Source organism: Aquila chrysaetos, chromosome 10, assembly GCF_900496995.4.
Source record: "Aquila chrysaetos chrysaetos chromosome 10, bAquChr1.4, whole genome shotgun sequence".
Taxonomy (NCBI): domain Eukaryota; kingdom Metazoa; phylum Chordata; class Aves; order Accipitriformes; family Accipitridae; genus Aquila; species Aquila chrysaetos.
The window spans coordinates 6779595-6805483 of NC_044013.1; the positions used below are offsets into that span (position 1 = coordinate 6779595).

General features: G+C 40.0%; 1 protein-coding gene across 3 annotated transcripts in view; it reads left to right on the forward strand.

The window, feature by feature from the left end:
• Positions 1–25889, forward strand: part of FNDC3B (fibronectin type III domain containing 3B) — a 212079-nt gene that overhangs the window by 165281 nt on the left and 20909 nt on the right. For all 3 annotated transcript variants that reach the window (XM_030028612.2, XM_030028613.2, XM_041126803.1), the window contains 5 exons: positions 151–323; positions 2429–2542; positions 4700–4849; positions 8672–8952; positions 16827–17039. In XM_030028612.2, the coding sequence (XP_029884472.1) occupies positions 151–323; positions 2429–2542; positions 4700–4849; positions 8672–8952; positions 16827–17039 (931 nt within the window). The remainder of the gene's footprint in view (positions 1–150; positions 324–2428; positions 2543–4699; positions 4850–8671; positions 8953–16826; positions 17040–25889) is intronic.

The following is a 25889-nucleotide window of genomic DNA, read 5'->3' on the forward strand; positions in this document are numbered from 1 at the left end:
TGTGTGTGTATAGATATATGTGTGCATATATATGTCTATACACACACGCGTGTGTGTATATATATGTATTTCTGTGGTATGTGAAGTAAAAAATTAATCTTCCTGGCATATGTCCATATGTTACTAATGTATTCTGTGATTTCTTTCTAGATGTTCCTCCGTCAGAAAGCGGCTGTCCTGTCTCAGAGTACAGCGTAGAAATGACAGAACCCGAAGAAGTTGTGTCTGAAGTGTATCATGGGCCTGATCTGGAGTGCACCATCAGCAATCTCCTTCCTGGAGCAACGTATCGGTTCAGAGTGAGAGCTTTGAACGATGGCGGGGTACGTGCAGCGTGCCAGAGCGTGCTTTGACTTTTTCTCTCTGGAGGTGGTACTGTGCCTGAGATGGGCAATTAAGTGGGAAGTGCTGAAAGGAGCTTTTGAGGAAGAGCTGCAGGTTTGGATCTGGTACTCTTTTAAAAAGAGATTTCAGGTACTAATATGATTTGACTGGCCAAAATCAGCTGCACCAAAATGTGCAAAATCCCTGCTAAAATTCCTGTCTGCTTACAAGGAGGGATCTGTTTATTCCCTTTCCACTGCATTCCTTCTTTTTGTTTTAAATCTTAACTGTGTAGAAACAATTACTGACATTTCACTCAGGTACTGATATATTTTGAGGAAAGCTTGCATTCTTAATGATTTTTTTGTTTTAATTTTAAAAAAATACATGCTTTATAGATTTGATGATTTGTTGTTGTTGTTGTTACATGATTTCCTTGGAAGATGTGCCTTCCCAAATACATCAGAAATTCTATCTGATGTCCACGGAGATCTGTTGAAAGATCTTGTTGATTCAGTGAGGTTTGGGTTGGTTCTGCTTGCCTTTGTGAGAGCATCTTTCCAAGGGTTTTTTATAAAGGCAGTCCCAGCAACAGTATGTGCCTATTGATGTGTTTGTTCCCAGGAAATCTTGATAACAAACATAACACAAAGGTTTAAAGTTATTCACTTACAGGGAGACGTTCTGTTAAAACTTCAGTTAGGTATTAGAAAAATATGCAAGGCTGTTAAACTGTTTTGTTTTAAAAATATCCACTATTTTTGTGAAAAATGGATTACATACACATGGAGAGATTGGATTTGCTTGCTGGAATGAAAGCCACTGCCTACCTGGTAGCTTTGCATATATGGTGCCTTCTCTGGGCCCCCCTCACCCCCCCTTATTTTTTCTCTTTTTTTCTTTTCTTTTTTTTTTTTTTTTTTTTTAATGCAAAATAGTGTTTAAAGTTGCAAAGGTCCACGCTTTGTTAAATGAGGGGGCTGGTTTTGGTTTGGTTGGGGTTTTTTTACCAGATGCAAACACCTTTCTTCCTCCCATTTGGTAAAGAAAACAGCAGAAGTCAATAAATGAGATTTTTTTAAAGCGTGCATTCTTTGTAATTCAAACAAAGTGATCAGTGTGAGCCTTTCTGAATAGCTCAGATACTGACACATCTGTTGAGGTTTTCTGGGGTTCATAATTTCAGTGTTGTTCAGCCTTTGTAGTGGCTCATTTTCTTCATGCTTGCTAGTATTGCATTCCAACATAAGTAAATATCAGTGTTTTTCCTCTAATTGCTTCCAGCGAAGTTCCTTTGTTCTGGAGAACGATTTCTAATTAGCTTGGGGAGGTACTGAACAAACTTTATTATCCCACTCAAGAGGCCTTGGGAAGGCTATTTCCACGGTTCTCTCTCCTGTCCTCGCACTGCTGGCTGAAGCCAGTTTTCCAGACTTTCGAAAGTTGTCTTTTCTTTTGCTAATATGCATTTAAATTATTCTCCTACCAAGGGCTCAAAAGTTGTCTGAGCAGTTGGCTCAGCTGCCTGTGGAGCTAAGCCGTACACGGCGTGTGTGCAGCATGGCCCTGCACGTTGAACCCAGACTGGGGCTCCATCACATGCTGTCCTTTTATAATTAACGTGTGGCAGACATTTTGTATAAACGAAGCTGGATTTGGACTCCAGTATGTGTTTTACTGTTGTTATGCTCCTCCTTACGTCCGCGAGAAGGCAGTTATGCCAGGCTACGGCACAGACATGCGAACACATTACTTTAAGGTAAGGTAGAGGGACACAAACTGTTCCTCGGTTACTCCGTTGCTGAGTGCACATTCTCACTCTTGGGTAAACTGGAGGTGGCTTACGCTTTCATGGGCACTCACCGCCGCACAGGAGGAGGGACATGCTGTCTGCTTGTACCTGAGCTTACCTCACATTTTAACTTTGCAATAATTTACGTGGTATGAACTCTGGTATTTGGTGCCGAGTGTTGGAAGCCCGGTCTACGTTTGAGAAAGTTCATAGCATTGAAAAAGTTTGTGTGCTGTTCTTGGAAAGCCTTTGAGGAATGCGAGATGGGTGTGCGCTTATATATTAACGTACAGACACCTTGTTCCCCTCTAGTACGGGCCGTATTCGGAGGCTACAGAAGTCACCACAGCAGCAGGACCACCCGGCCAGTGCAGAGCACCTTCCCTCTCCTTTCTGTCTGACACACATGTACTTGTAAGCTGGGAGGTAAGTCAGGTGTCCTGATTGTTTAATTTCCATCTTGCTTATCCAAACTAATATGGTCACCACAAAACTTGAAAGCTAACTTGAGAGCTATTCACTGGTTTGGAACTTCGTGCAAGAAAACCATACGCAGAAACTCTTCTGTTGCAGAAAATCATCTTCTCTACTTTTCTCTTTAAAAAATTGCATAAAGTTGATCATGAGTCATCTGGACTAGGATTCAGACATGAGACCTCCTACGCTGGCGTCAGATGATAGAGCACTGGTCGGGTAGAAGTGCTCTCTGCAGGCTTTTAGCATGTCAGCGTGTCCTGGGGTGGAATTGTGAAAGCAAATATTTGATTTTGACTGAAGCTGGAGTCTCTGATATGAAATTAACTCTGTACAAATGCTTATGAAGTAGTGTTTTTTCCTCAAAAATTGTTTGTCTCTTCCCCAAATATTTACTTTTATTTTAGTGTGTGTGCATTCCTTCTCCATTCTCTCGGATCTTAGACATTGGACTCTTAAAATAAGTCTTAGCTGAAATGCTGAGGGGTTGATGGGTGTCATTAAAAAGATATATATATATATATGTTATGTAATTAAGGCAGACAGGAAAGTATGTTGTCATAAGTAATGTTGTAATACGGAGCAATGGGGCTGTAGTTCTGCCACAGACTTTCTTTGAAAACCGAGCAGCTGTTCCAGCCCAGCATCCTTTGTGTCCCTCCACAAAAGGATGCCACCGTTGAGAAAGAAGTTATTAACGTTCACGAGATGCTCGACTAAATTGATTGTGCTAACGACATATCTAGATTTGAATGTCATCTGAGTTCAATTTTATAATGAAACAGGTGCATTTGGTGCAGTTTGGGGGTATTTGTTAATATTTCTTGCAACAGTTTGTGACACTAAGCTAGAAGTTGCACGAAACTTTTAAATGTTACCTTTTAAATGAGTATACGGACAGGCATTTGCTCTCCCCAACCATCAGCGAATGCAGCAGTGTTTCTGGTAGGCTCCATATTTATATGCAGGATATATTTGTTTATTCTAGCTAAAAACGCAGCTACGGAAGGAGTCATGTGGTTTGCAACGGTTATGTTTCCTTGAAGAGTCTATCATTTTTTGGCTGATATGAATATGAAGGAAAACCGGAGCAGGACTGTGGAGTTATTTTTGTCTGGCTAGAGAGCACACCATGGTGCCTACTGTGCCTTTTTTACACATTGTTTTAAAACGCTGGCTTAGCAATTCTGAACGCTCCTACTCAAGTAGCTGGAAGCTCAGAGGCAGAGCTAGAGAAACCCACGTGCGTGTGCAGGATGGTCATTGTGGCGTGCAGCAATGCGCTGGATCCTTTTACTGGAAATTACACCTCGCGTGCCCTAATCACAAAGTCTTTGCCATATCCTAGACCGCACCTCTGCACGTAGAGCCGTGGTTCCCCGAGCTGCTTCAGTCCCCACAGTACAGCTCTAGGTAGTTCTGGTAAAAACCCAAAATATTTTGTTTCGGGAACCATGCCGTTATGCCTGCACTAGCTCATCTCCAGCAAATTCAGGTATTTATTCCATGGTCCCCTAGACTTCAGGATGATGAAGGGATTGCTGAGGACATACGGATCCTGCAGGAGTCTTTTTGTGGATATTAACGTACCCAGGTCCGCACTCCCGTGTCCCATACTGGAACCATTAGCTTGATGGGTGACTTTCACTGAAAACCTCAGACGAGCTCTTTGCTTGTTCAGGTTATTCTTTTCTCAGTAACATGAGTAACTACTTCAGGCTTGAAGGCTGGCTCTTCCAGAGCTGCGTTTTGATCACTCGACTAGACTGCACCAGATTGATGCTTTTTTGTGTTCTCCACGGTTGTGCTGCTGCCAAGGCAGTGGAGAGACGATTTATTCCTGAGTGTCCTGATGAAAAGCAAAGTAGCTGCATACTCAGAGTAGCTTTCTCATTTCTCTGAATTTCTATCAGGTAATTTTTGTGTAGAATTGGCCTGTTTCAGTAACCTATTAGGGAACACTAATTCAGCGCATTTGCAGCAGTAATGGTCTATTAATTCAAAAATAATGTGGGGTTTTTTTCCATGTACTTTATTCCTTACCCAGTGAAACACAGAGATCTGAAGTGCTCATTTCTGAATTGAACCGCATAAATATTTGTGTTGCAGAGTCCTGAATGTTCTGGTGCTGACATCTCTGAATACAGATTAGAGTGGGGAGAAGATGAGGAATCTCTACAACTTGCATATAGTGGCACAGATACCTGCTTTGAAATAAGTGAATTGTCAGCGGCAGCACATTACTGCTGTAGGCTACAGGTATGGAAGTTAAGAGGTTTTGCATGCGTTGCAGTCTAAGATGTAAACAGAGTTTCCTTCCACTGTGTTTTTATTTTTATCACTAGCCACTATGAAGTTATGTGTCCTGTAAGTCACAAGGAATGTATGTTTATTTAAATAATGCAGACTGTTGCTATATAACTGAACAGTTTAGATTCTGCACAATTCAGAGTGATAAACAAGGGAGTCGGTATAACCTTTAGCTCTTGAAAATTGCTCTCGTGTATAGTGTGGTTTATTTTTGGTGAATAATGCTTTTAACAGCCACCTTGTCCTCTGATATTAAAACAAAATGATAATGTTTTAGACAATTTCCAAAAAAATTATTTTTTTTCCTTGGTAATGAGATGTAAATAACATTTACCTCCCAACTGGATGTTGAAGATACCCCTAGCTTAAATAATAAACTCCAACATCTGTTTCATTTATCAAGTAAAGCAAACCAGCCGAGTGGATTCCTATGTATATAGGAGACGGTAGTTGCCAGAAAGTGAGTCCTCATCTTTACCATTTTGTCTCTTAGATTTGTAAGATGGGATCTCAAGTAGAGTCTCTATATGATTTCTTTTTCTTTGATCTCTTTTTCTCCTGTTCTTTTCAGCAAAAAGTAACAGTTAAAATATATTTTTTACATATATATATATATATATGAAAATAAAAATATAGCACTTCTTCTCCTTTATGTCTACTGAAAAGTAAATGGAAAGTAAAGTAAGTGGGAGTGAAGTAAAAATATTTTTGCCCAAGATACTCTTCCACAAGATTTATTTGTATGTGAAGACAGAATACCACCAGTAATCCAACCAAAAGTTCACGTACCCACCCAGCTGGCAACGTGTGGACCACCCAGGGTCGTTTCTTTGATCAAGGACAACATGCTTCTGTCGAGTGTTTCCTTCTTATATTTTTTTTTTTTTTTAAACAGGACATTGAATTTTTTTTTTTTTTTTTTTTTTTTTTTAACGAAGTAGTTTTCGAGCAGCTGGCCAGCAGCCAAGGAGCTAGGGCCCCACACCTCTAAGTACACTCAACTGTATTTTCTGACTGGGTCATAGCTGGCCGTATACCTTGCACTGGCACTGTTGGGGAAGGCAAATTGAAAGAGCGTATGAGTGGCTTGGAAGTGTGAGCCAGAAAGTGCCTCTTGTTTGCGCAAGAGGGAAAGCATTCAGCATCCGCTGGGCAGGGAGGAGACCGTGAGACCACTTCTGCGGTGAGCGGCGGGGAGTTCAAGGGGGTTTTAATGTTAAAAATGGAAACAGCCAGCTGTATAGCATCTTTGATTTTGAGTGGGCGTTCATTTTAAACTCCCTGCCACAAAAATGTTGCACAAGTCTACCCAGTTTTTAACACAGCCGATATAATTTAATCCACAGGCAGAAGTTAAGTGAAATGCATGACAGCACTAAGACATTTCATTGAAGTCCATCAGTGACCCATGCATTACTTTCTAGAGGGCTTCATCCTCTAGATCTGATCTGTGTATTATATGGAGAAGAATTTGTTATAACAATGGAACATTTAAACAACTACAAAAAAAAAAGAGCAAAGTATGTATAGCAGGTAAAGAAGGAAAGTTAAATAGTTTCAGAAATTTTAGTCTTTCTTTTAAAATAAAAAGGAGAGAATAACGGCAGGTTTTCTTACCTGTTAGCAGCTCTAACAGAAAAATCTTTCTTTTGCTTTTTAAAAATAAAGATTCCCCAAACCACATTTACTCTGCCTTCTCATAAACACACAGTATTGCTGTCTCAATCTACAGTAACTCAATAAAAAGAGAGAACTGAGGAATCAGGCATATATAACTGCAGGGCAGACAATTTGTCTTTACTGTTGCTCAGCTTTTTTCCTGTAATGAATATTCCTGAAAACAATTGTGGCTTCTGCAGAGGGGAATATTGTGTCATTTGTGGGGGGTGAGGGGGATATCTAGGAAGCAATGTAGAATGAAATTCCCATCAGTTAGGATGATGAGATTGTCCAATAAAGCAGTTAAAAGCATCACTGAAAATAAATTGCTTGGAGCAAGATACAGATTGCTAAACACTGGTTTAGAGGCAAGACAAATAATATCATTGGCAGACCAGGAAACAAGGCTCACTTCTAACAGCTCTAGGAGCGCTTCACTAAATAGACGATGTCCCTGGAGCAGGGTTTGTTTTGAAGGGTTTTTTAAAGGCTGACAAATCTAACTTTATTATCTCTTTCTTCAATTGAACAAAACGCCTCCTGGAAAAACAGAACACGGCTTTGTGTTTGTATTATGCATAGCAGAAATAAGTTATTTACTACAGTGAAGCACAGATAAGAAATCAAACAATTGTTTGACACGTCCTTTCCTTGCCATCATAGTTCTACTGGCAACATTGTAAACCCAAGTTTTCTAATTAATTGTAATCTGGTGGGAGACTCTGGGCTCGCTTTTCCAAATGCAAAGGAAACGTGGATGGTGGACGATGCTGGGTAATGTCAAAGCTGCTTTTGAAGGTCTTTGCCTTCTGGACCACCTGTAGCTCAGCCTGTGCCATAATATGCTATCATAAGCTCGCCACGTACCTTGTGGGCTAGCAGCACGCTGGGCTGTACCAGGAGGAGCCCAGCTAGCAGATGGAGGGAAGGTGGTGTTGCCCGTTACGTGCCATTCATGAGAACCTGGAATACTGTGTCCAGTTTTGCTCCAGGCAGAGGTTGAAATAGAGGCGTTCAGATGAGATATAAAGAAAAAAGTTATCGCTGTGCGGGCAATTAAGGATTGTAACAGTGGTCCAGAGGGGCTGTGCAATCTCCATCCTTGGCATTTTTCAAGACCCGACTGGACAAAAGCCTGAGCAACCTGGTCTGTATTCAGCTTTGACCCCCACTTGGAGTAGCAGTTTGGACTAGATGTGTCCCAAGGTTCCTTCCAGTCTCCATGGTTCTGTGATAGTGTGCACAGGAGCTTATAATAATCCTGAGGAGTTAACATTAGTCATTTCCTCGGACTGCAGCATATACAGCATTTGCCACTAACTGAGCATCAACTGATAAAAAACCAGCTCTGTACAATTGTGCAACGTGGAGCTTGCAAAGACAACAGCCTCTGCAATTAATGAGAAGTGGGCCAGATTTTGAAACTTGGTTTCCACTGGGATCCTGGATCTATGAGTCAAGATGAGAAGCTCTCCTCTCTTGAGCTATGTGCTTTGGTGGTGGTTTGCTAGTGATTTGTGACTTCTGGGGAAATCTGAGTCATAGACTTGACGCCATGCTGACTTCCTATATTCTTATCAGAAACTTTTTAGCATGACATTAGCTATCCATTCTCTGAGTTAGGAACCAGTGTAGCTCTCAGCAAGCCAAATGCCCCTTAGGTACTCTGCTTGCATAAAACATCTGATGTTGCACTCTGCAGTATACTAAGGATTTTATACAGGGCGGCTCAACAATTTGGGGTAGCCAATTTGCTGAACAATGTGATGTCACCTGTCACTGACAGCATGACTGTGACATTTTCCCTTACTAAACAAAGTTTGCTGCTGATAAAAAGGTTACTGTTAAGTTTGATTAAATAGCTGTTAGGGAAAAGAGAAATATTCTCCAGTTTTTCTGAGAGATACTCCTGAGTAACAAAGGAAGATATTAATTCCTGTAGTATAGGTAGAGGGTATGAGTCATGCTTTAGAGAATAAACCAGTGGTGCATAGTCTTTGAAGAACGCATGCAGCTCTTCCAGGCTGCACAGTTCATTATTATCAACTTGATAGACATGTGAAAGAGAAAATTTATGCTGTAAAAATATTATTTTTTTTTTTTCACACACAGGCTATTAACCAGGCAGGAGCTGGACCTTACAGTGACCTGGTAACCTGCAGAATCCCCGCATCTGTGCCTGATGCAGTCTCTACCCTCTCTGTGCTGGAGGATGAGCACGTGGATGCCTATCACCTCTCACCCTCTGTGTGCCTTGTACTGAACTGGGAAGAGCCATGCAATAACGGAGCTGAGATTACGTCATACAACATTGACTTGGGTGACATCAGCATTCCAGTCGGAAATGTGACAACTTACGTTATCGATGATTTGCTTCCAGAAACCTCATACCGGTGAGTACAATTTTTTTGATGTGATACAGAGCACTCAAGATGAGATCACATGGCTTAATTTTATATAGGAAATGTTTATGGCATGTAGAGTGAGTAAAAACAAAACAAAACCAAAAAAACAAAACCTGACAACCCAAACAACCAACCCAGGGAGCATAGGAATCTGCAATAGTTCCTTTATGGAATGAATTGTGGTAGTTCATGTTCAAATATTGGTTTCTCCCCCCCTTTTTCCTCTTTCTCCTCTCCTTGCATTATCTCTGACCTCCCCTTCTTTTTAAGTTGCTCCGCTAAGGTAAGGTTACACTGGTAGGTAAATAAATTTCAAAAATGGGAAATAACTAAAATTAGAATGCGACATCTCATGTTTTTTCAGATGCTTAGCAGTACTGTGCCAGGGGTTTATATTCTTAACTGTATTGGTCCCTGTGAGGAGATAGCAATTTGCACGCAATGAACTTTTATTTGTAGAGCTACAGCTATTTTTTGTTTCTAGCACATGGAGATTAATTAAAAGATAATCTGAATTTAAAAACAATTTCTTTATATTGCTTCAGAGTCTAAATATTTAAGTGACATTGCCAAAATGTTATTATTATTTTAATGTTTTTTTCCCTAATTGCTAATTATGAAAAAAAAAACAGTTCCATGCAGGCAATGAACAGCAATACAGCAGACGATGTGACAAAAGAAATTCTATTTTAAGTACTGTTCTAATGAAAACAGAACTCTGATTACACAGTTGTAAAGCTAGACATGGTGCAGACCTTCTGCAGTATTTTTCTTTTTTTTTTTTTTGTATTCAAGGTCACAATCCTACAGGTCTTGCAGAGGTTAAATGAAAAGTTCATTTCTCAAATTCTATCATGTAACCAAACAAGGGAACTTCTTGTAGCAAGTATGCAAATATGTATACTAGAAGTTATTTAAAGCGAGGAACGTATATTGCTTGCAGTGCCTAGTACAGTGGTTCCTGATCTTTGCCTAGAATATCTACGTTTTAAAACCTTGTAATAAAAAAAAAAAAATGTAGATTCATTAAATATATATATATATTCCTGTGGCAATCTGAAAAAAGAAGGCGAAATAGGAATTCGGTGACTTGGACCCCCCTCCGTTCCAGGTCACTCACATAAATCCAGAAAATGTGACTACATTATTGCTGTCTCCAGTTCTTCAGTGGCTTGTGACACAGTGATCCTTTGTGGCAAAGGCAGTGATGAAGTATAAGCTTTTTTTTGTCTTCTGCTGTGTTTATTTAAGATCCTAGTTTTGTGGTCAATTTAAGCTAGTATTGCTGTCAAAGGAAGCCTCTTCTTCCCTCCTTTTGTGCCAGAAAAGTGCTATCACAGCATTCCAGACTGGGAAAACTGGTCTTGTTGAAAACTAATCATATTTTTTACCTTGTAAATGGGTAGAGAGAAAGGAAGGCCAGCATGTCTTCTAGCAGGCATGCTGGCTTAAGCTGGTTTAAGGTATTTGTGAAAATACTGCACATGAGTACAGCTGCACAAGGGCTTGAGCCCACTGAGGTTGCTGTTGTCATGCTTCTGACCTCCCTCCGTCTCCGTGTTCTCCCACGTTTCTCGCTCTCTGCCTTGAGTCAGCACTGGTGCTTATCTGATCTTACTCTAAGCCAGACCAGGGAACCCAACTGATTGAAGACTAATCAAAAACCTAATAAAACTCATAAGAAGTTGAAGAGTTTGTCTATTGACTGGCTACCCAGCTGTGGAACTACACCATCGTTGGGCAGTCTAGTACTCCCTGGTTTCTCCTCATATGTTCAATCAAGAGTCAAGACCTAAAGCAAAATGAGAGCTTTGAGCAACACAGTCAAGACAGCCAGAATGGACCACCTAAATTCTTCACTGAAGTCTTCCTCCTTCAGTCTCTTTTTTTAGCTGGTTCTTGGTTGTCTACAGCTTCTTTTAGGGAAATGTCCTTGTCTTCAAAGCCTGGAAATGGAGATACAGAATGAAAGGATGGGCAGGACATGACTCTTCTGTATAATCATGCTGCAGTCTCGTCCATGAAGCTCTTACTCCTGCTGCCATGAAAGGTGTCGTTACACTGAGATCATACTGGAATATTTTTTTTTTTTTTAAATTTTTTTTTTTGCGTTCATATTTGGCTATTTTGTAAAAAGCACCATGTTAAATCACATATTTTTAGTCAGGAAGTCTGCTTGTCTCTGATCCAAATGAAAAGGCTGAAAACAAGCATTAAGTGCAACTGTTCTAAATATTGTTGTAAGACTAAGTTCCTACAAAAAAAAAAAAAATTATTGTGAAGAGCACAAACCAGTGCACAACTAGTCAGAAGTAATAATATATGAAAGCTCTTTTCTTTAATAAAACAAGAGAAAGAAAACCCTAAATCTTGCATCTCATGCCTGTCATGGAAGACAAATTACTGTAGTTGAGTTGCAAAAGCACCTTATCTATAGTTCGGAGTATTTTTCTGCTGATAAAAACAGACAGGTCAAAGTGGTTTTGCTATCAATCGTTAACTCTTTCACTGATATTTCTTCTTCAAGCCTATCTTGACACCTGTCTTCATCAGGGAACATCTGTGTCCTGATAAATGCATCCGTAAGAAACATGTTTATCAAGCTGCGTGCTAGAAGGTGCTGGCGTTTTTGCCCTCCCTGTTTTAATCAGAAGAGTGTTTCAGGACATCGCTGATCTCAGTCTCTAAATTTGTTCACCAGTGGGTTTTCTTTTCATGTCAACTTTGTTTAACTCAACTAGCTCTTCTCTCTCTCAAGTGTTTATTCCCTACTGTGTTTAAAAGCAGTGAACATGTTTTCTTCCAGGCCTTGTTTTTCCTAGACTAAACAGCCCAAATACTACTGGGTTTGAGACTCTGAACTCTCTTGCCAAAGTTTCAGCAGAATTTGAAGTAAATCAGCAAAGCACTTACATGTTTTAGTTGCATTGGAATTTCAATGTCAATGTTTTCGTTTGTGGGAACCCGAAATTGAAAGCAAATCTTGGTTATTAGGAATCCACCAAGTCCAAAATGGGAAAGGAACATTGTTTTGCATAGCAGTGTGATCCTAACAGCATCTCTACGTGTGTCCACCCCGTTGGACTTGTTAGCTTAGGTCTGGCATTGCTCTGCTGCTTCCAGCTCCTGTGTGGGAATGGCCATACACGAGCAACTCCAGTATACACCGAGCAAACTCCAGGCTCTTTGCGGAGGTGGCCTTGAAGCTGAAAAGTTTGATGGGTTCTGTATCTTAGTAGCAAATCCAGCCAGCATGCCACAGGAAGGATTTGCAGCCCAAAATACATTCAAGGCAGGAGGAACTGGGGCACGCCTCTGCCATGCTGCTAATGGCCAGCATAGGGCTGGTTTCAAGAGGACTTCTCCAGTGTCGGACACAGACCAGCACTCCTGTTGCAAAAAGCAGGTGCCTCGCAAAAGCACTGTGCAGACATCGCTGGTGAGCAGCTGCAGAAATATATCTGAGAGTTCTGCAGTCTTTCTGTTTTATTGACATAGCCATGAAGCTCTGGAAGCTCTGATTATAGGGTAATAATACTTGGACTGGTTTTCTGTGAACTGATGTAACTAGAAGTGAGTTAATAAATATTCCGCAATAAAGAAGTATTTAACAGTAATAGAAATTCCAATTTTCTGTTACACTCTGTTCCCAAGCTTCGCTCAATGCTTTCCATAGTTAATTGTGCTGTGCTGTTGAGATGGTTCACTGCAAAACAGCTTCTGATTTTTAAGAATGCTTATTTTCTTCTGAAACACATAGTAGCCTTATTAAATTTTAATAGCAACCCTTAATTTTAATTTGGTTTAGGAATAAAGATTCTAGACATTTTAAATTTCTGAACTGTATCATGGAAAAGATCTTCCAAGATGAAGAGAGAAGAATGAACATGGATGCTTAAGTTAGCAATGCTGAAGTGGGTTATAAAGCAAAATCTGTGCTTGAGAGTATAAAACGAAGTCTTGTTCCAGCCTCAGAAGAATGAGTCTGAGTGCAGATCTGTGGGGCTGGCTTGTTGTGGGGGCTGTGTATGATTGCTATCCGTTACGTTTGGGCTGCTGCTGATGGTAGAGCATGCTGCTTCTCTTCCTTTTTGAAGTCTGTGGCTTTTTAACTCCCACAGGTTTCCACAGGCGCGTGTATTGCAACGGGTGGCATTCCACTTATGGGAACTAGTGAATCAAACTCTTCTCATGTCAGACTCTAAGATAAATTCAAAAGTGATTTTTCAGTTTGTTGGAATACTATACAAAGGATTTTGTGACCAATCTGAAAATAGCATCCTGTTTAGTGTGTTTATTTTCCTGGGTCGAGAATATTACAAGATAGAGTGGTCTGTTAAAGATCTTTTAATGGTTACTAAATATGCCTAGTCTGATATATTTTTTTTTTTTCTAAATGTTTAAAAGATGCAGTGGGAAAATGTGAGAATGAATACAAATATTACTGGTCCAGGGTCTGCAGAATTAGGTACTATCTCTAAATGTAGTCTTTACATTTTCAAAAAACTTACTTTCAAATTGTGATTGTCAGATTTTAAAACCACCTTTCCAAGATGGTATTTGGGGTGTTTTAACTTAGAAACCATTAGTGAATAAGTTGAAAGGAATTCAGGAAGTGGTTTTATTGCAAATATTTCTACATGTCTATGTACTACTCTTACACAAAAATGAAGAATTGATTTTTTCCCAGTATCAGTTCTGTAAACAGTAATTGGTTTCCACTTAATTGTGGAAGTTACCTTACCTGCTCCGGCTGTGCCACCCAGCCGCTGGAGGAGCTCCGAGTGTCACAGACCGGGACAGGGACATGAGAAAACACCTGAGCTGGAGCAAAGATGCTGCAGTACAAGGTGTTCTCCCACCACCACGTGCTTTCCCTCCTCCTCCGGACGGTCCTCCGTTCTTCTTCCCTTCTTCCTTCTCCCCTTCCCTGTGGACACTTCCAAGGCCTAATATCCATTGAGGAGACACTCGGTGTTGGTTCGGTGGGAGGTGAGAGCTGCGTCTAGGTCACGCTGCTGCGTGCACAGAAAACCAAAACTAGTTGTTTGTGCTTGTCTGACAAAGCTCAGGACCTGGGAATGATGGTGGCAATTTACAGAGAGTTTTATGGTGCTGTAATCAGCAGAAACAGGGTAGTCACATCCAGCCATGTTAGAGTCAAATAAATCAATTCTTGCTTTCCCAGTATCATCGTTCATCTGGAAAGATGCCTGTGTCTATTTTAAGGCTTAAGAGTTTCCATCAGTCTTACTGTGCTCCGAAGTCAGAAGGGGGGAGCAAGAACACCGTGCAGCAGATGAAAGCAACAACGAATGAGGGAAGAGGAAGGGACACGTTTTTACCTTGTGTGAATAAATACCTGGCAAAGGGAAGACAAGTAAATGCAGACGTATGTTCATGCACATATCTAAAAAGCACACCTATCAGCTTCTGCTTAAGAAATGCGATGTGGTACTTGAGAGAGATTCGTTTCAATCACTGCTGGATTTCAAGTGTGGTAGCTGCCATTTGGAAATGAGTTAAAGTTATGATGCTTGAGGACAGGCGAGGCTTTGTTGTTAATGGGACTTTGAATAATACAAAATAAAACAAAAAAAAGGCTATGTACTCTCAAGCGTGTTGCTGTAAACAATCTACAAAAAAGTAGTAGCATTTTGTAATGTAGCTGTTACTGTTTATGTGCATATGCTAACGGATAACTTGCCAGAATCCAGTGAAAATCCAGGCAGTTTTCACTTTTTTTTTTTTTTACTAGAAGGACCATTAAATATTAATGTAATGACTCCTCAATCTGAAGCAAACCAATAACATAATATGAAGTAAGATCAATGCCTATATTAATTACACTTCTTAAGATACTATAGAAGCCTTTTGTTCGTTTTACGTCAAAAGCTTGTATGCAGCAGTTGAAGAGGAGGCTCCCGCTAGATCTTTCTTCATACCATCCAGCCTTTGGGAGGAAGAGGATGAAATCACCGTTGTATAGTGTTGTAAGGTGGTCAGGATGCATTTCCTGAAACTAAAAGGAAGGTTAAAAGGAAAATGCAGCTCCACACCAAGCAATACTTTACCCTTGTTAATGGCTAGGTTGACAAGCAAAGGTTTTAACCACACATTTACACATGACTGTGTAAATGCGGTACATCCTTACAGTGTACAATTACTTCAGCTGCCTAATGAGTAGATAAGGCTCTATTATTTTGCAATATGTTTATTAATCATTTAACCTTTTTTGTTCTTGAAATTGCAGAAAATGTGGTTTGGTGGGTTTGGTTTGTTGTTTTTTTTTATGGGGGAATATTGTTCTCTGGAGGGTTTTTTCCCTATCCCTTTAACTCTACCTCATCTTTTTCTAATGGTAGAGCTGAAAACTTGATGTTCAAAGCAAAGTAATTTTTCATATGTTGTTTATATGAACTTATATCACTTTGTGTACTTCAATCAAAATAAGTAGCTATGCCAACCAAAGACAGTTCTATTTATCTTCTGCTTTCTCTGAAGCAGGCAGTCGTAGGGATATACCAGGTTCTGCTCTTCTCCCTTCTCCCCCTGCCACCTTCCCTAGGGACTTCTGGCTTCTTGGTGGCTGATAGTTTTGAGAAGAAGCAACATTTCTTGTAGAGGCTCTTTTCCCATGAGAAAATACTACGCTGCTGTGCATAGGATTTCCAAAGTAAATGGCATCTGTCCAGCTATCTAAACTAGGCTGAACTGTCTAAAAAACCTAATTAGTTTGCCCATACTGTTTTCTCTTATTTTCAGTTTGATTTAACAAACTCTTGAAACCTTTCAGGCTCGTCTGTACCAATATTTCTATTTTACACAGTCCTCAAAGCTCTTTCGAAATGCATATTTCACCTTTCTGTTATGATGATGTTGTGGATGTTACCATAGTAAAAGACTACAACTCTTCACTCATTCCTGTAAGCAGTTCCTCATTGTGCAAATTATTAAACTAAGGTGCAGACAGGTAAGAGAAAGTGACAAAGCAGAAGCCAGGAGTCATTATCTTAAGAAATAGAATTTAGGAGACTAGCTCAGTCTTAAGAATATTTCCAAATTAAAACTTCTATGACTAGGTAGGTGGTCTGCTTTTCTCTTCTTCTAAATGTCCTTAATGTGATTCAAATAGCTCAAGAGCTTTTGTGCATCGTGTGAGAGTGACTTGAGTCCAACTTTTATTTGATCTAATATATAGTTCATTGACGGTTAATATTGCACAGTTTGTGTAAGACATGTAGAAGGTTTGTGGATTTAACCTTCTCGGTTGGCTCTTCCCAGTAGAGTTTCATGTACTTAAAGTGTGCTTTGTGAGATGCTGCACACGCTGAAATAATACTGCTCTTTGGAGATACTTACCAACATGGAGATGGGTTTCATGGCAGTGACACCAATGCTTTCACTTAATGATTTCACCTAAATTAGTCCATGACCTTCGTTAAAGAACCACAACACACTTCTGCATTTTATTTATTCGTAGTTACACACTTCATGTTTTCCAGGTTGCACTTGTATCTGTGCTGCTGTCCCTTGTTTATGTGGTTAAAGGGACTGCTGTCAGGTTCTGAGATTGCTTACCCACATCTTCCCTCCCTCAGCCTTACTGCATTTCTTGGTATCTTCACTGCAGCTCTTACAATATAAATAGGATTATAATACTTGTTGTGTTTACAGAGCCTTTCATTTTGCCAAAGCAAAGCACTGGTAACTGGGAGCGGGCACTGAGTTAGTGACGGAGCAGTGAGGTCCAGAAGGCTGTTTTGTCTCTTGAGATATTTTTTTTTTTTTTTTTTTTTTTTATACCAAGAACCTCGTGAAAGCACTTTATTTAACATTTACCTTTTTGCTGTTCTTTTTAGGATCAGGATCCAGGCTGTCAATGAAATTGGAGCTGGACCATTTAGTCACTTTATTAAAGCAAAAACCAGGCCATTACCACCCTTACCTCCTCGATTAGAGTGTGCTGCAGCAGGTCCTCAGAGCCTGAAGCTGAAATGGGGAGACAGCAGTTCCAAGCTTCACACTACCGATGACATGGTCTACATCTTGCAGTTAGAAGACAGAAATAAAAGGTAAGAGATATAAATCTTTTCCTTGGGTTAATAAAAATGAATTCTGGTTCATCATAATGCAGTTGTGAGTCACAGTAAGAAAATGTTGTTTTCCTCATTATTTCATACCTACAAATATACACAAAATATTGTTTTAATAGGGATTCTATGCCTGTAGTCTAACCAAGCAAATTACATAACAAAGCTGTATTCCTGGTTTCAGCTGGGATAGAGTTAATTTTCTTTCTAGTAGCTGGTATAGTGTTATGTTTGGGGTTCAGTATGAGAAGAATGTCGATAACACACTGATGTTTTCAGTTGTTGCTGAGTAGTGTTTATACTAAGTCAAGGATTTTTCAGCTTCTCATGCCCAGCCAGCAGGAAGGCTGGAGGGGCACAAGAATTTGGGAGGGGACACAGCCGGGGCAGCTGACCCAAACTGGCCAAAGGGGTATTCCATACCGTGTGACATTCATGCCCAGTATACGAACTGGGGGGAGCTGGCCGTCGGGAACTAACTGGGCATCAGTCAGCGAGCGGTGAGCAACTGCATTGTGCATCACTTGTTTCGTATATTCCAATCCTTTTATTATTATTATTGTCATTTTATTATTGTTATCATTATCATTATTTGTTTCTTCCTTTCTGTTCTATTGAACTGTTCTTATCTCAACCCATGAGTTTTACTTTTTTTTTTTTTCCTCTGATTCTCTCCCCATCTCACTGGGTGTGGGGGGAGTGAGTTGAGTGGCTGCATGGTGCTTAGTTACCGGCTGGGGTTAAACCATGACAGCTGTTAAAGTTATTATATAGAACAACTGAAATCAGTGCTATACTGTTGAAATTTTAGCAAAACACTGGCACATCTGCCAGTCAAAGTTAATACCAATTTTCGTGGCCATAGTGCTTTACTCTTTGGAATATACAAAACAAAGATATTGCACCCAATGTGCTGTGTATATTAATAAAATAAATGGTTACAAAATCAGAGGTCTAGGAAAGGCAAAACCAAGCAGAACAAGGTTTTTTGGGCAACATGATGTTCCAGATTTTACAGCTGTAATATTTTGGAGCGTTAGAAAATATGAGCTTGGCATCAGCTTGGTAGCTACACAATAATTATGAAATAAGGATGCGGAAGAGCTCATCCACCATGTTCCAGTTCCCTAAAATTTTCTTCAAAGCCATGAGAGCTTTTGGTGTGCAAGAAACACAAAACTGAACATTAAACAATCAGTGCTTGGCAAAAAGTATTTTCCCATGCAAACTTTGTATGGGAAGATTGGATAATGTAGCTCCAAAGTTGTAATGAGGTATATTCAGTAAAAAAAGGGAAGGGAAGGAAAGAAGGACAATATGTGAGTATTGCCTAAGAGGCTGAGCTCTTCAATGAATAAATATCGTAGATGGCTCATAATTTACTAAGAAGCACTCTCAACTGGTTTAATTAGGTAAAATAACTGATGTATCAAGTAGATAATCCTTAGAGACCTTCAGTACAGATCATAATTTGGTGTAAATTAGCATGATTCCTTTAATTTAAATAGAGCTGTGCTGAGTTTATGCCAGCTGAGGGTCTGGCCCAAAAGCTCTAATTGTAAGTAATAAAACCACCATGAATAATGCCTAAATACCACCCGGTATCTCAACTGTACTGATGCAGAGAGGGTACATGCTCCCCTGTATTAATACTGAGAGGTGTCCAATGAATATAAATGCCCATTTGAAAGTCTGACTGATAAAACCAGTTTCTTCAGAGTGCAATGATGCTTGGCAGGAGCCCATCACCTGCAGCAGCATGTGATCAAGCCAGCTCTAAAGAAACATCCAGCAGGCTTCTTTTGTTTGCTTTCACGTAGCACTGCAGGTAGGATGGTGAAGAGCTATAAATTGTTTTAAACCTGTTTTTATGTTGGAGAAAACAGTAAGTTTCCTTGTAAGAATAAAATACGTTATGTTACCTGGCAGCACAGAAGGAAAGCTTTTTCCCCTTTGCTTTTGCACAAGGCTTTAGCAGAATCCTTTGCTTTTGCACAAACCTTTCCCACTGCAAATGGTCTCTTAAGAGCTGTTAATTAGGAGGAATTTGAACTTGTTTCTCTGCTAGGCTTTCTTAGCTTTAAATTTGGCTTATAGTCTACATGAGCTCCCAAAGATGCAGAGGAACTACTCATCTACACTGCACTGTCTCCTCCTGCTTGAACGGAGTCCTTGCATGAAATGGCTTCCTTCGGTGGCTGGGCTTGTAGCATTAATACAGATAATACCTAAAATGAGCCACGGCCCTGAGCCCTCCGGCTGACGAAGTGCATACCAGCGTGAGCACCGCAGAGGAATAGAACGGGTGCGCTGTTTGTGCCCGGTGCTGTGTTTGAGAACAGTTGGAGCTGGCAGGTCGTGGCAATAAGATTTATTTATTTGTTCCCTATCTGACAGTCCCTTTTTGCTCCCCGTTGTGTGCATCGATCACAATAAGAGATGTTACTGAAAGGATACAGCGGCGAAGTTTTGTACGTTCAGGAGAGCTATCATTCCTGATGAACAGAGAATGACAGCCCACCCATGAACTGGTAGGAACAGCAGTTACAGAGGTGGGAGTCCTTTGTTCGGTCATTCCCATAAAGCAAACCCCATCGTGAGAGAGGAGTTACTCACTCGTGTACCATTGTGAAAAATATTGGAATACGGTTCTTTGAGCATCGCTGGCCTCTTTAATTGGGCAGTGCTTTAACAGGCAGGTAAATTGTGGACATCTAATGGAATAATTAAATAGAATAGAGTATTTGAGTTGGAAGGGACCTACAATGATCATCTAGTCCAACTGCTTGACCAATTCAGGGCTGACCAAAAGCTAAAACATGTTATTAAGGGTGTTGCCCATATGCCTCTTAAACACTGACAAGCTCAGGGCATCGACCACCTCTCTAGGTGACACCAAAAAAGTGACACCAAATAAATGATCTAGAAGGATGTTTTGAAGTCATTTATGGTTTGAAGAGGTTGTAGGAAGGTTCCACGGTGTCCCCTCTGTTGAGAGAAGAGATAGCACCTGATGCAGGGGAAGAGGCTGTGGTGTAAACATGGATAACTCAAAATTGACCTCTGTCATGTCTTTAGTCTTTCAGGAGATAATTGTTACTGTATTCCCTGAGACATCTGAAATGACTTTTAACAGCTTTATATTGAAATCCTTCAACTCAGTATTACAATTTTCCCCTCTTCAGTGAATCTGAGCATGCAGTTTGCTTACTGTTACATTGCTTACTGATGAGGTTTAAAATAGGAGTTAGCTTTAAAATGCTGTTGAAGCAGTTTCACAAACAGAAATACAAAGATGAGCAAATTCTTTTAAAAAAAGAGAATTGTCATTAAGTCAAATTCTGACCCTGATAGCTTTAATGGCCTTTTTGTAAAGATTGAGCTCTGGTTTTACGCAGTGATAGTTAGCCAGTGCTCCTGAATGCGTCCTAGTCATTAAGAATTGTTTTTAACTTTTCCATGCTGTAATGAGGTATAACAGGCCTGTTGTTGGAGACTAAATGTTTCATTGATTGCAAGACCTGTGAAACAAAATACTTGGAAATCTCCTGACGCTGATTAATGTAGGATCTTGAAAAGGTGTGCACATCAGAAATGTACCTGCTTTAGCTCTTATTTGCTCTTCAGTGTGTGACATTTGGGAAGATCAAATTAGCATCTCTTGTCCTTTCAATTATGTGTAGCATTAAGTGGAAATGAAGAAAAATCTGTTTCTAGAAAGCACAGTACATGGGAAAGTTTGTTGAGGGTAGCTGACCTTTATGTAGAGAGGATTTTAAAATTTCTTCCTTTTTTAAATAAACTATCAGTTGTGACTTCATATCCTAACTCTAGTAACGTCAAGAAAATCATGTTAATCAAGTTGCACTGTTTTCCAGAATACTGTGGATTTTTCCTCTCCAAGTGAAACAAATGAACCTAATTATATTAATGCTTTTGATTTTTTCTTTCCTATACTGGTAATTAGTCTTTAGTTGTTCCTACAACTAATTATACCTCTTAGTGTCTTAAAATGCTTACAATATCCAGTCTGAAAGAGAGAATTAGCAAGTACGTTATTTGTGGGTCATTTATCAGTTGCTTGTGTTTCTTAGATGAATATATGTTGCAGTTGAGATGAATTCTGTGATTTTTTTATGTATACAGAATCCAAATAAAAATATGTATAATTATATTTTAAGGGAGACTCATTGGTAAGGTTGGCTAAGCAGCAACCTAAACATATTGTTTAAAAATACCATTGACAATTCTTAGTAAGCCTGCTTTTGTAAGTGAATTGTAAGAGATGGTGTTTACTGGCATTCTAAACTGCAATTGCTTTTGTTACGGTTATTTACTGAATAAATGAGTTATGACCCCATATCACTGGGTAAACAGTAGTGGTATTTCCTTTTCATATCATATGAAAGATTATTTATGTGAGTATTAAACTGTTTTAAAATACTTTGCTAAACTGTACATGTATGCCATTTAAGGAGATGATATTCTTCAATATAAATGAAAAATTGATCACAAAATAGAACTTGCCTAATGACGATAAATACTAATTGGGCACAGTCATTGTGCACACACTGTTTTTCTGGTTAGGTATGATTGTCCCAATGGCCGTAGCCATACATCAGCGTAGTCCTGGAAATTTCTAGCAACTCCAAGGAAGGAATAACATTTGTAACCAAATTACGTAACCACCTCGACGTGAATATTTATTTCGGGAGGCATCACCCCTCGAATTCCTCGTCCCAGGAGTGCCTGTTATCGTGGTGCAGGCAGCAGAGGACATCCGAGCTATAAGCTTGGTAGACTCTCAGTTGCCTTTCAGTGGCTCAGGTTGTCTTTCCTCGCTCCTGTTTGGTGGGTTGCGAACAGAGCCTTTAGAGCCTGAGTACGAACAGGGCACGCATAAAAGTTTTTCCCGGTATCCAAGGGAGATGTATCGTCTCCTCTGTTTCAGTGCCTGCTGACCCAGATGTTAGCGATGCTCCTGGTAGTACTGTCTTTTTCAATCGTGTGCTAAGCTATTTCACTGTTTATAGAAAGCCTGTAAGAAGGAGAGAAAAGTATATTATAAAAATCTACGCCGATATTTTCCCAAGGTGAGACGAACCAAAACACACTTGTCGGGAGGTGGTTTCCAAGGAAAATGAAAACGTGCTTTGAACAGTAAACAGTAAAGCCAGCGCAGAGATGCGGATGGGCTCGTTTTTTCTGCAGAAAGGTTCAGTTTTATGAAGCTCCTAGCTGTTCCAGTGATTCTGCCACTCTTCTGTTGTCTTCACCTGGTGGTGCTGGAAACCTTTTCTCCCCACACATGCTGAAGTTGTATATAGCAGAAGAAATTGTTTTCCCTTTTTTCTAGCACAGTTTTCTGTGACCTAGTTACTCCTCGAAGAAGTATAACAAACAGCAGAGAATGCACAAACGAAATGGAGACCGTCTGTCGCAGTGTCCAGGGCGGTTTCCCTGGCTGTAGAAGTGGAATATTGTATCTGATGGTTTGGTCTAAGCAGCAGTCTTCGCAGAACGATTAATGCCAAGTACGCCTCTGTGTTAGGAAGCGGTCATATGTATGAACCTCGACACATACATTTGCTCTGCATTAGCTTGAAGGAAGGTAGAAGAGGAACACAGGGAGATAAATTGCTAAACGTGCTGCCTTTTCCTGATGACTAGCATAATCATTATCTGGTTACTGCGAGTTTCAAGCAGCCTAATTAAAAAATTGTTTACGCTCATGATTTGATCAAGACGATTTACACCCATTTTAGCAGCAATTACTGATATGTTTCAGGCCTAGTGGCTTGTGAAATTCTATTAAAATATAAAATCAGATACATTAACATATCCTTGCAAAAACCTGCAGGAAAAATCATTTTCATATTGGGTAAAACAATGATGAAAGGAAATTAAGAATGAGTGCGAAGACATATGGCATGCTACAGTTTACTCTGCAAGCCTGGCTAAATAGAAGGTTAACATTCAAGAAAAGTCTTTCAGGTAGTCTGTCTTCGCTTCATATTGTTGCATTGTGTAGATGAGTATTGCTATTAACAGTACTGATATTTCTATTAAGAGCATTCTGGTCAGAAACTTGGGGCTTTGCAGTAAGTGCTGTGCAGATGAAAAAGAGGAGGAAGAACTGAAGAGGAAGTATAAAAAGCTTAACTTGTTAATGCGTTTCAGCTTTGTTCCTAGAAATAGGAGTAAAACAACATTTTTAGTAGATATGAGTTCACGGTGTGTGCGTCATCTTTTGAGACAAAGTGTGAGAATACTGTGTTAAATGTTTGAGATGAGATGTTTCAGCTATTAGGAGTCTCCTGAGACACAGAATTAGATGCCGTTCCGTAAGTATTTTCAAAGAATCCCTGGTTTGGTGGGAAATTTAGTAGTTAACTACATAGAAACACAGTGGACCAATTTTCTCTTCTATTTTGATCAGTGTACATCTGCAGGTGCTTCACACTTCATGGGTGTAACTAAATATTCCAGGCGGCAGATCATAAATAAGAGCAGCATCTAGACCAAAGATTGTCAATGTAATAAAAGCTATTTTCTGCACATCTCTAACAACTTCATAAGAAAAATAATGCCTTAATCGGAGTAATGACTGTTTAATATCTAAAGTGGTAATGGGGTTCAGCTCAGAGCAACGGGATCACGTTGGCCGGTTTTCCAAGAGCACTTCTTTAGGTTCCAAGTGAAGTTGGTAAACTAGAGACTATGCTTGGCTTCCTTAGCGAGCTTTGCCAAAACATATTACTGAGACTGTCACGTCAGTAAATAGTTGCGAACACGACGTGCTGAATGAGTTTCATTTTAAGGTTCATAGACACTGTTAGCTGCTGCTACACTAGGATGGTAGATTGTAGTGCTGCATAAGGAAGATAAAAATGCATATGGCTGTAAGAGCATTAGTTTGCTACTGCTGAACTGTGGTTTGTTCTCTTTTGGTTTTAGCTTTGTTAAGCCCACTCTTATTCATATCTACTGTTAATTATTAACACATTGCCATTGCAAGCCATGGTATTGGTAGCTGCCTAGTAATCTGGTTCTCCCTGACTGTATAGTTTCAACAGGCCATTGGATGCTTTCCTTAATTTCTCCCAGATCTTTCATTCAAACGCTGTTAATTCACATTAAGTTGTGCTCAGTATTGTCCTCCTTGCCTGTTCCTTGGCCCCTGATGTGGCTGCGCACAGGAATCATCTGTCAGGCACTTTGCTGATCTGTCTTCCATTCCTCCTGAACGTACCCAGAAGCTCCTTCCAAAAAAGTAATTTTTCTTGCTATGGGGGAGCTTCAGTAGGTTAAGGCATCTCCATTTTCAATAATTCCAGACATCTGACAAGCGACTATCTGTGGTAAATAGGGATTACGTGCTCAAATTCATCAGCAGATGAAGGATGATCTAGTAGAAGCAAGCTAAATATCAATTTTTGGCGGCAAGTACTCTTTGTCTAGCCTGCAGATGTGCTAGGTAATTATGCGAAGAAAACAAAATTCTTCTTATCTGACTGTTATCACTTATCTTCGTGCCTTTTTCCTCTCTTTGCTTAGTTTTGCTTTTCTAAGTAAAAGGAAGGAAAAGTTGCCTCCTTCAGTGGGGCCTGTTATTATTACTTATTATGCCTATAAACAAAAAATATATTGACAGTGCATTGTGGAGGTTGGTTTCTAAACATATTATGAGCAAGAGTACATGATAAGCTTTTGAAAAGGTGTCTTCTAGAAAATAGATCTTCATCCAGAGCGCCCAGGACATCCTGTCTGGTCCACACCTCATGTTAGGACTGGAAGTCAGGGTTGGGGGAGGTTGGGGGAGCACAAAACTCTTTTGGGAACCCCTGCCTAGGTGTTTGCCTTCCCTCGGTACCTACCTGCAAAAGGAGATGCCAAAGAGTGGCTTGGAAAGGTGTCTCAAAGCTGAAAAGATTGGGTCAGCCTGGTACTGGTTACAGGAGCACTGATGGATGTGGGGATGGGGGATGCTGCAGATGTCAAGCTTTTCTCTTTGAGCTGAACATTTTAAAATACAGAAGAAATGAAAAAAATTGTGCATTGACTTTACTCCTGTATCTCTGAACCAGATGTTTTTGTTTTGAAGCTTTGCTTCCCTTGGTGCCACCTCATAATACAGGGAGCTGCTGGTGGGGAAAGAAAATCACCAAAGTCAGTGAGTGTTTGATAATGTTCTTTAAACAAAATAGAGGAATAGTCTAAGAAAGTAGGTAGGGGCTATAATTATGCACATAACAGGGATGTTGCGATAATAATGTTAAAAGAGCTGTTGGTCTGTGAAATTCATGTACTTTAGTTTCTAATTATGCAGTTACCCGTGTATGCTGAATGAAGCCTCAGGTCGCCAGGTCAGACCAGTGCTGTATTAATGATTTCTCTCCAGCCAAATTTGTGGCAGATGACCATGTTTTTCTGGGAGGCAGTAACAGAATCAGTCAGATGGCTATTTCAGCCTTTGTACCTTGGCTCAAGATTGCTGTCTTTAGTGCTGTACGGTAGATTTTCTTTCAAATTAAATTGTTGTAAGGACAAACGGGTTACTAAAATATAAACAAAACCCGAGAATTTGAAAGGGGACCTGCTGATTAAAATGTGCTGAGAACTAATGAGCGGGGGTAGAGCGAGTACATTCATATTCCTCTGCTTGACTGGAAGTGACTAAAGTGGAGGAAACAAAATAGCTGCAACATGTAAAACGTTTCCAAGAAGATCTTCACTGAGAATAAAAAGGTATTGATGAACAACTAGCAGCAGCGGTGTCTCCCAAACAATCATTCTAGGACACTGTGTTCTCTCCCCTCCATTGCGGGTAGG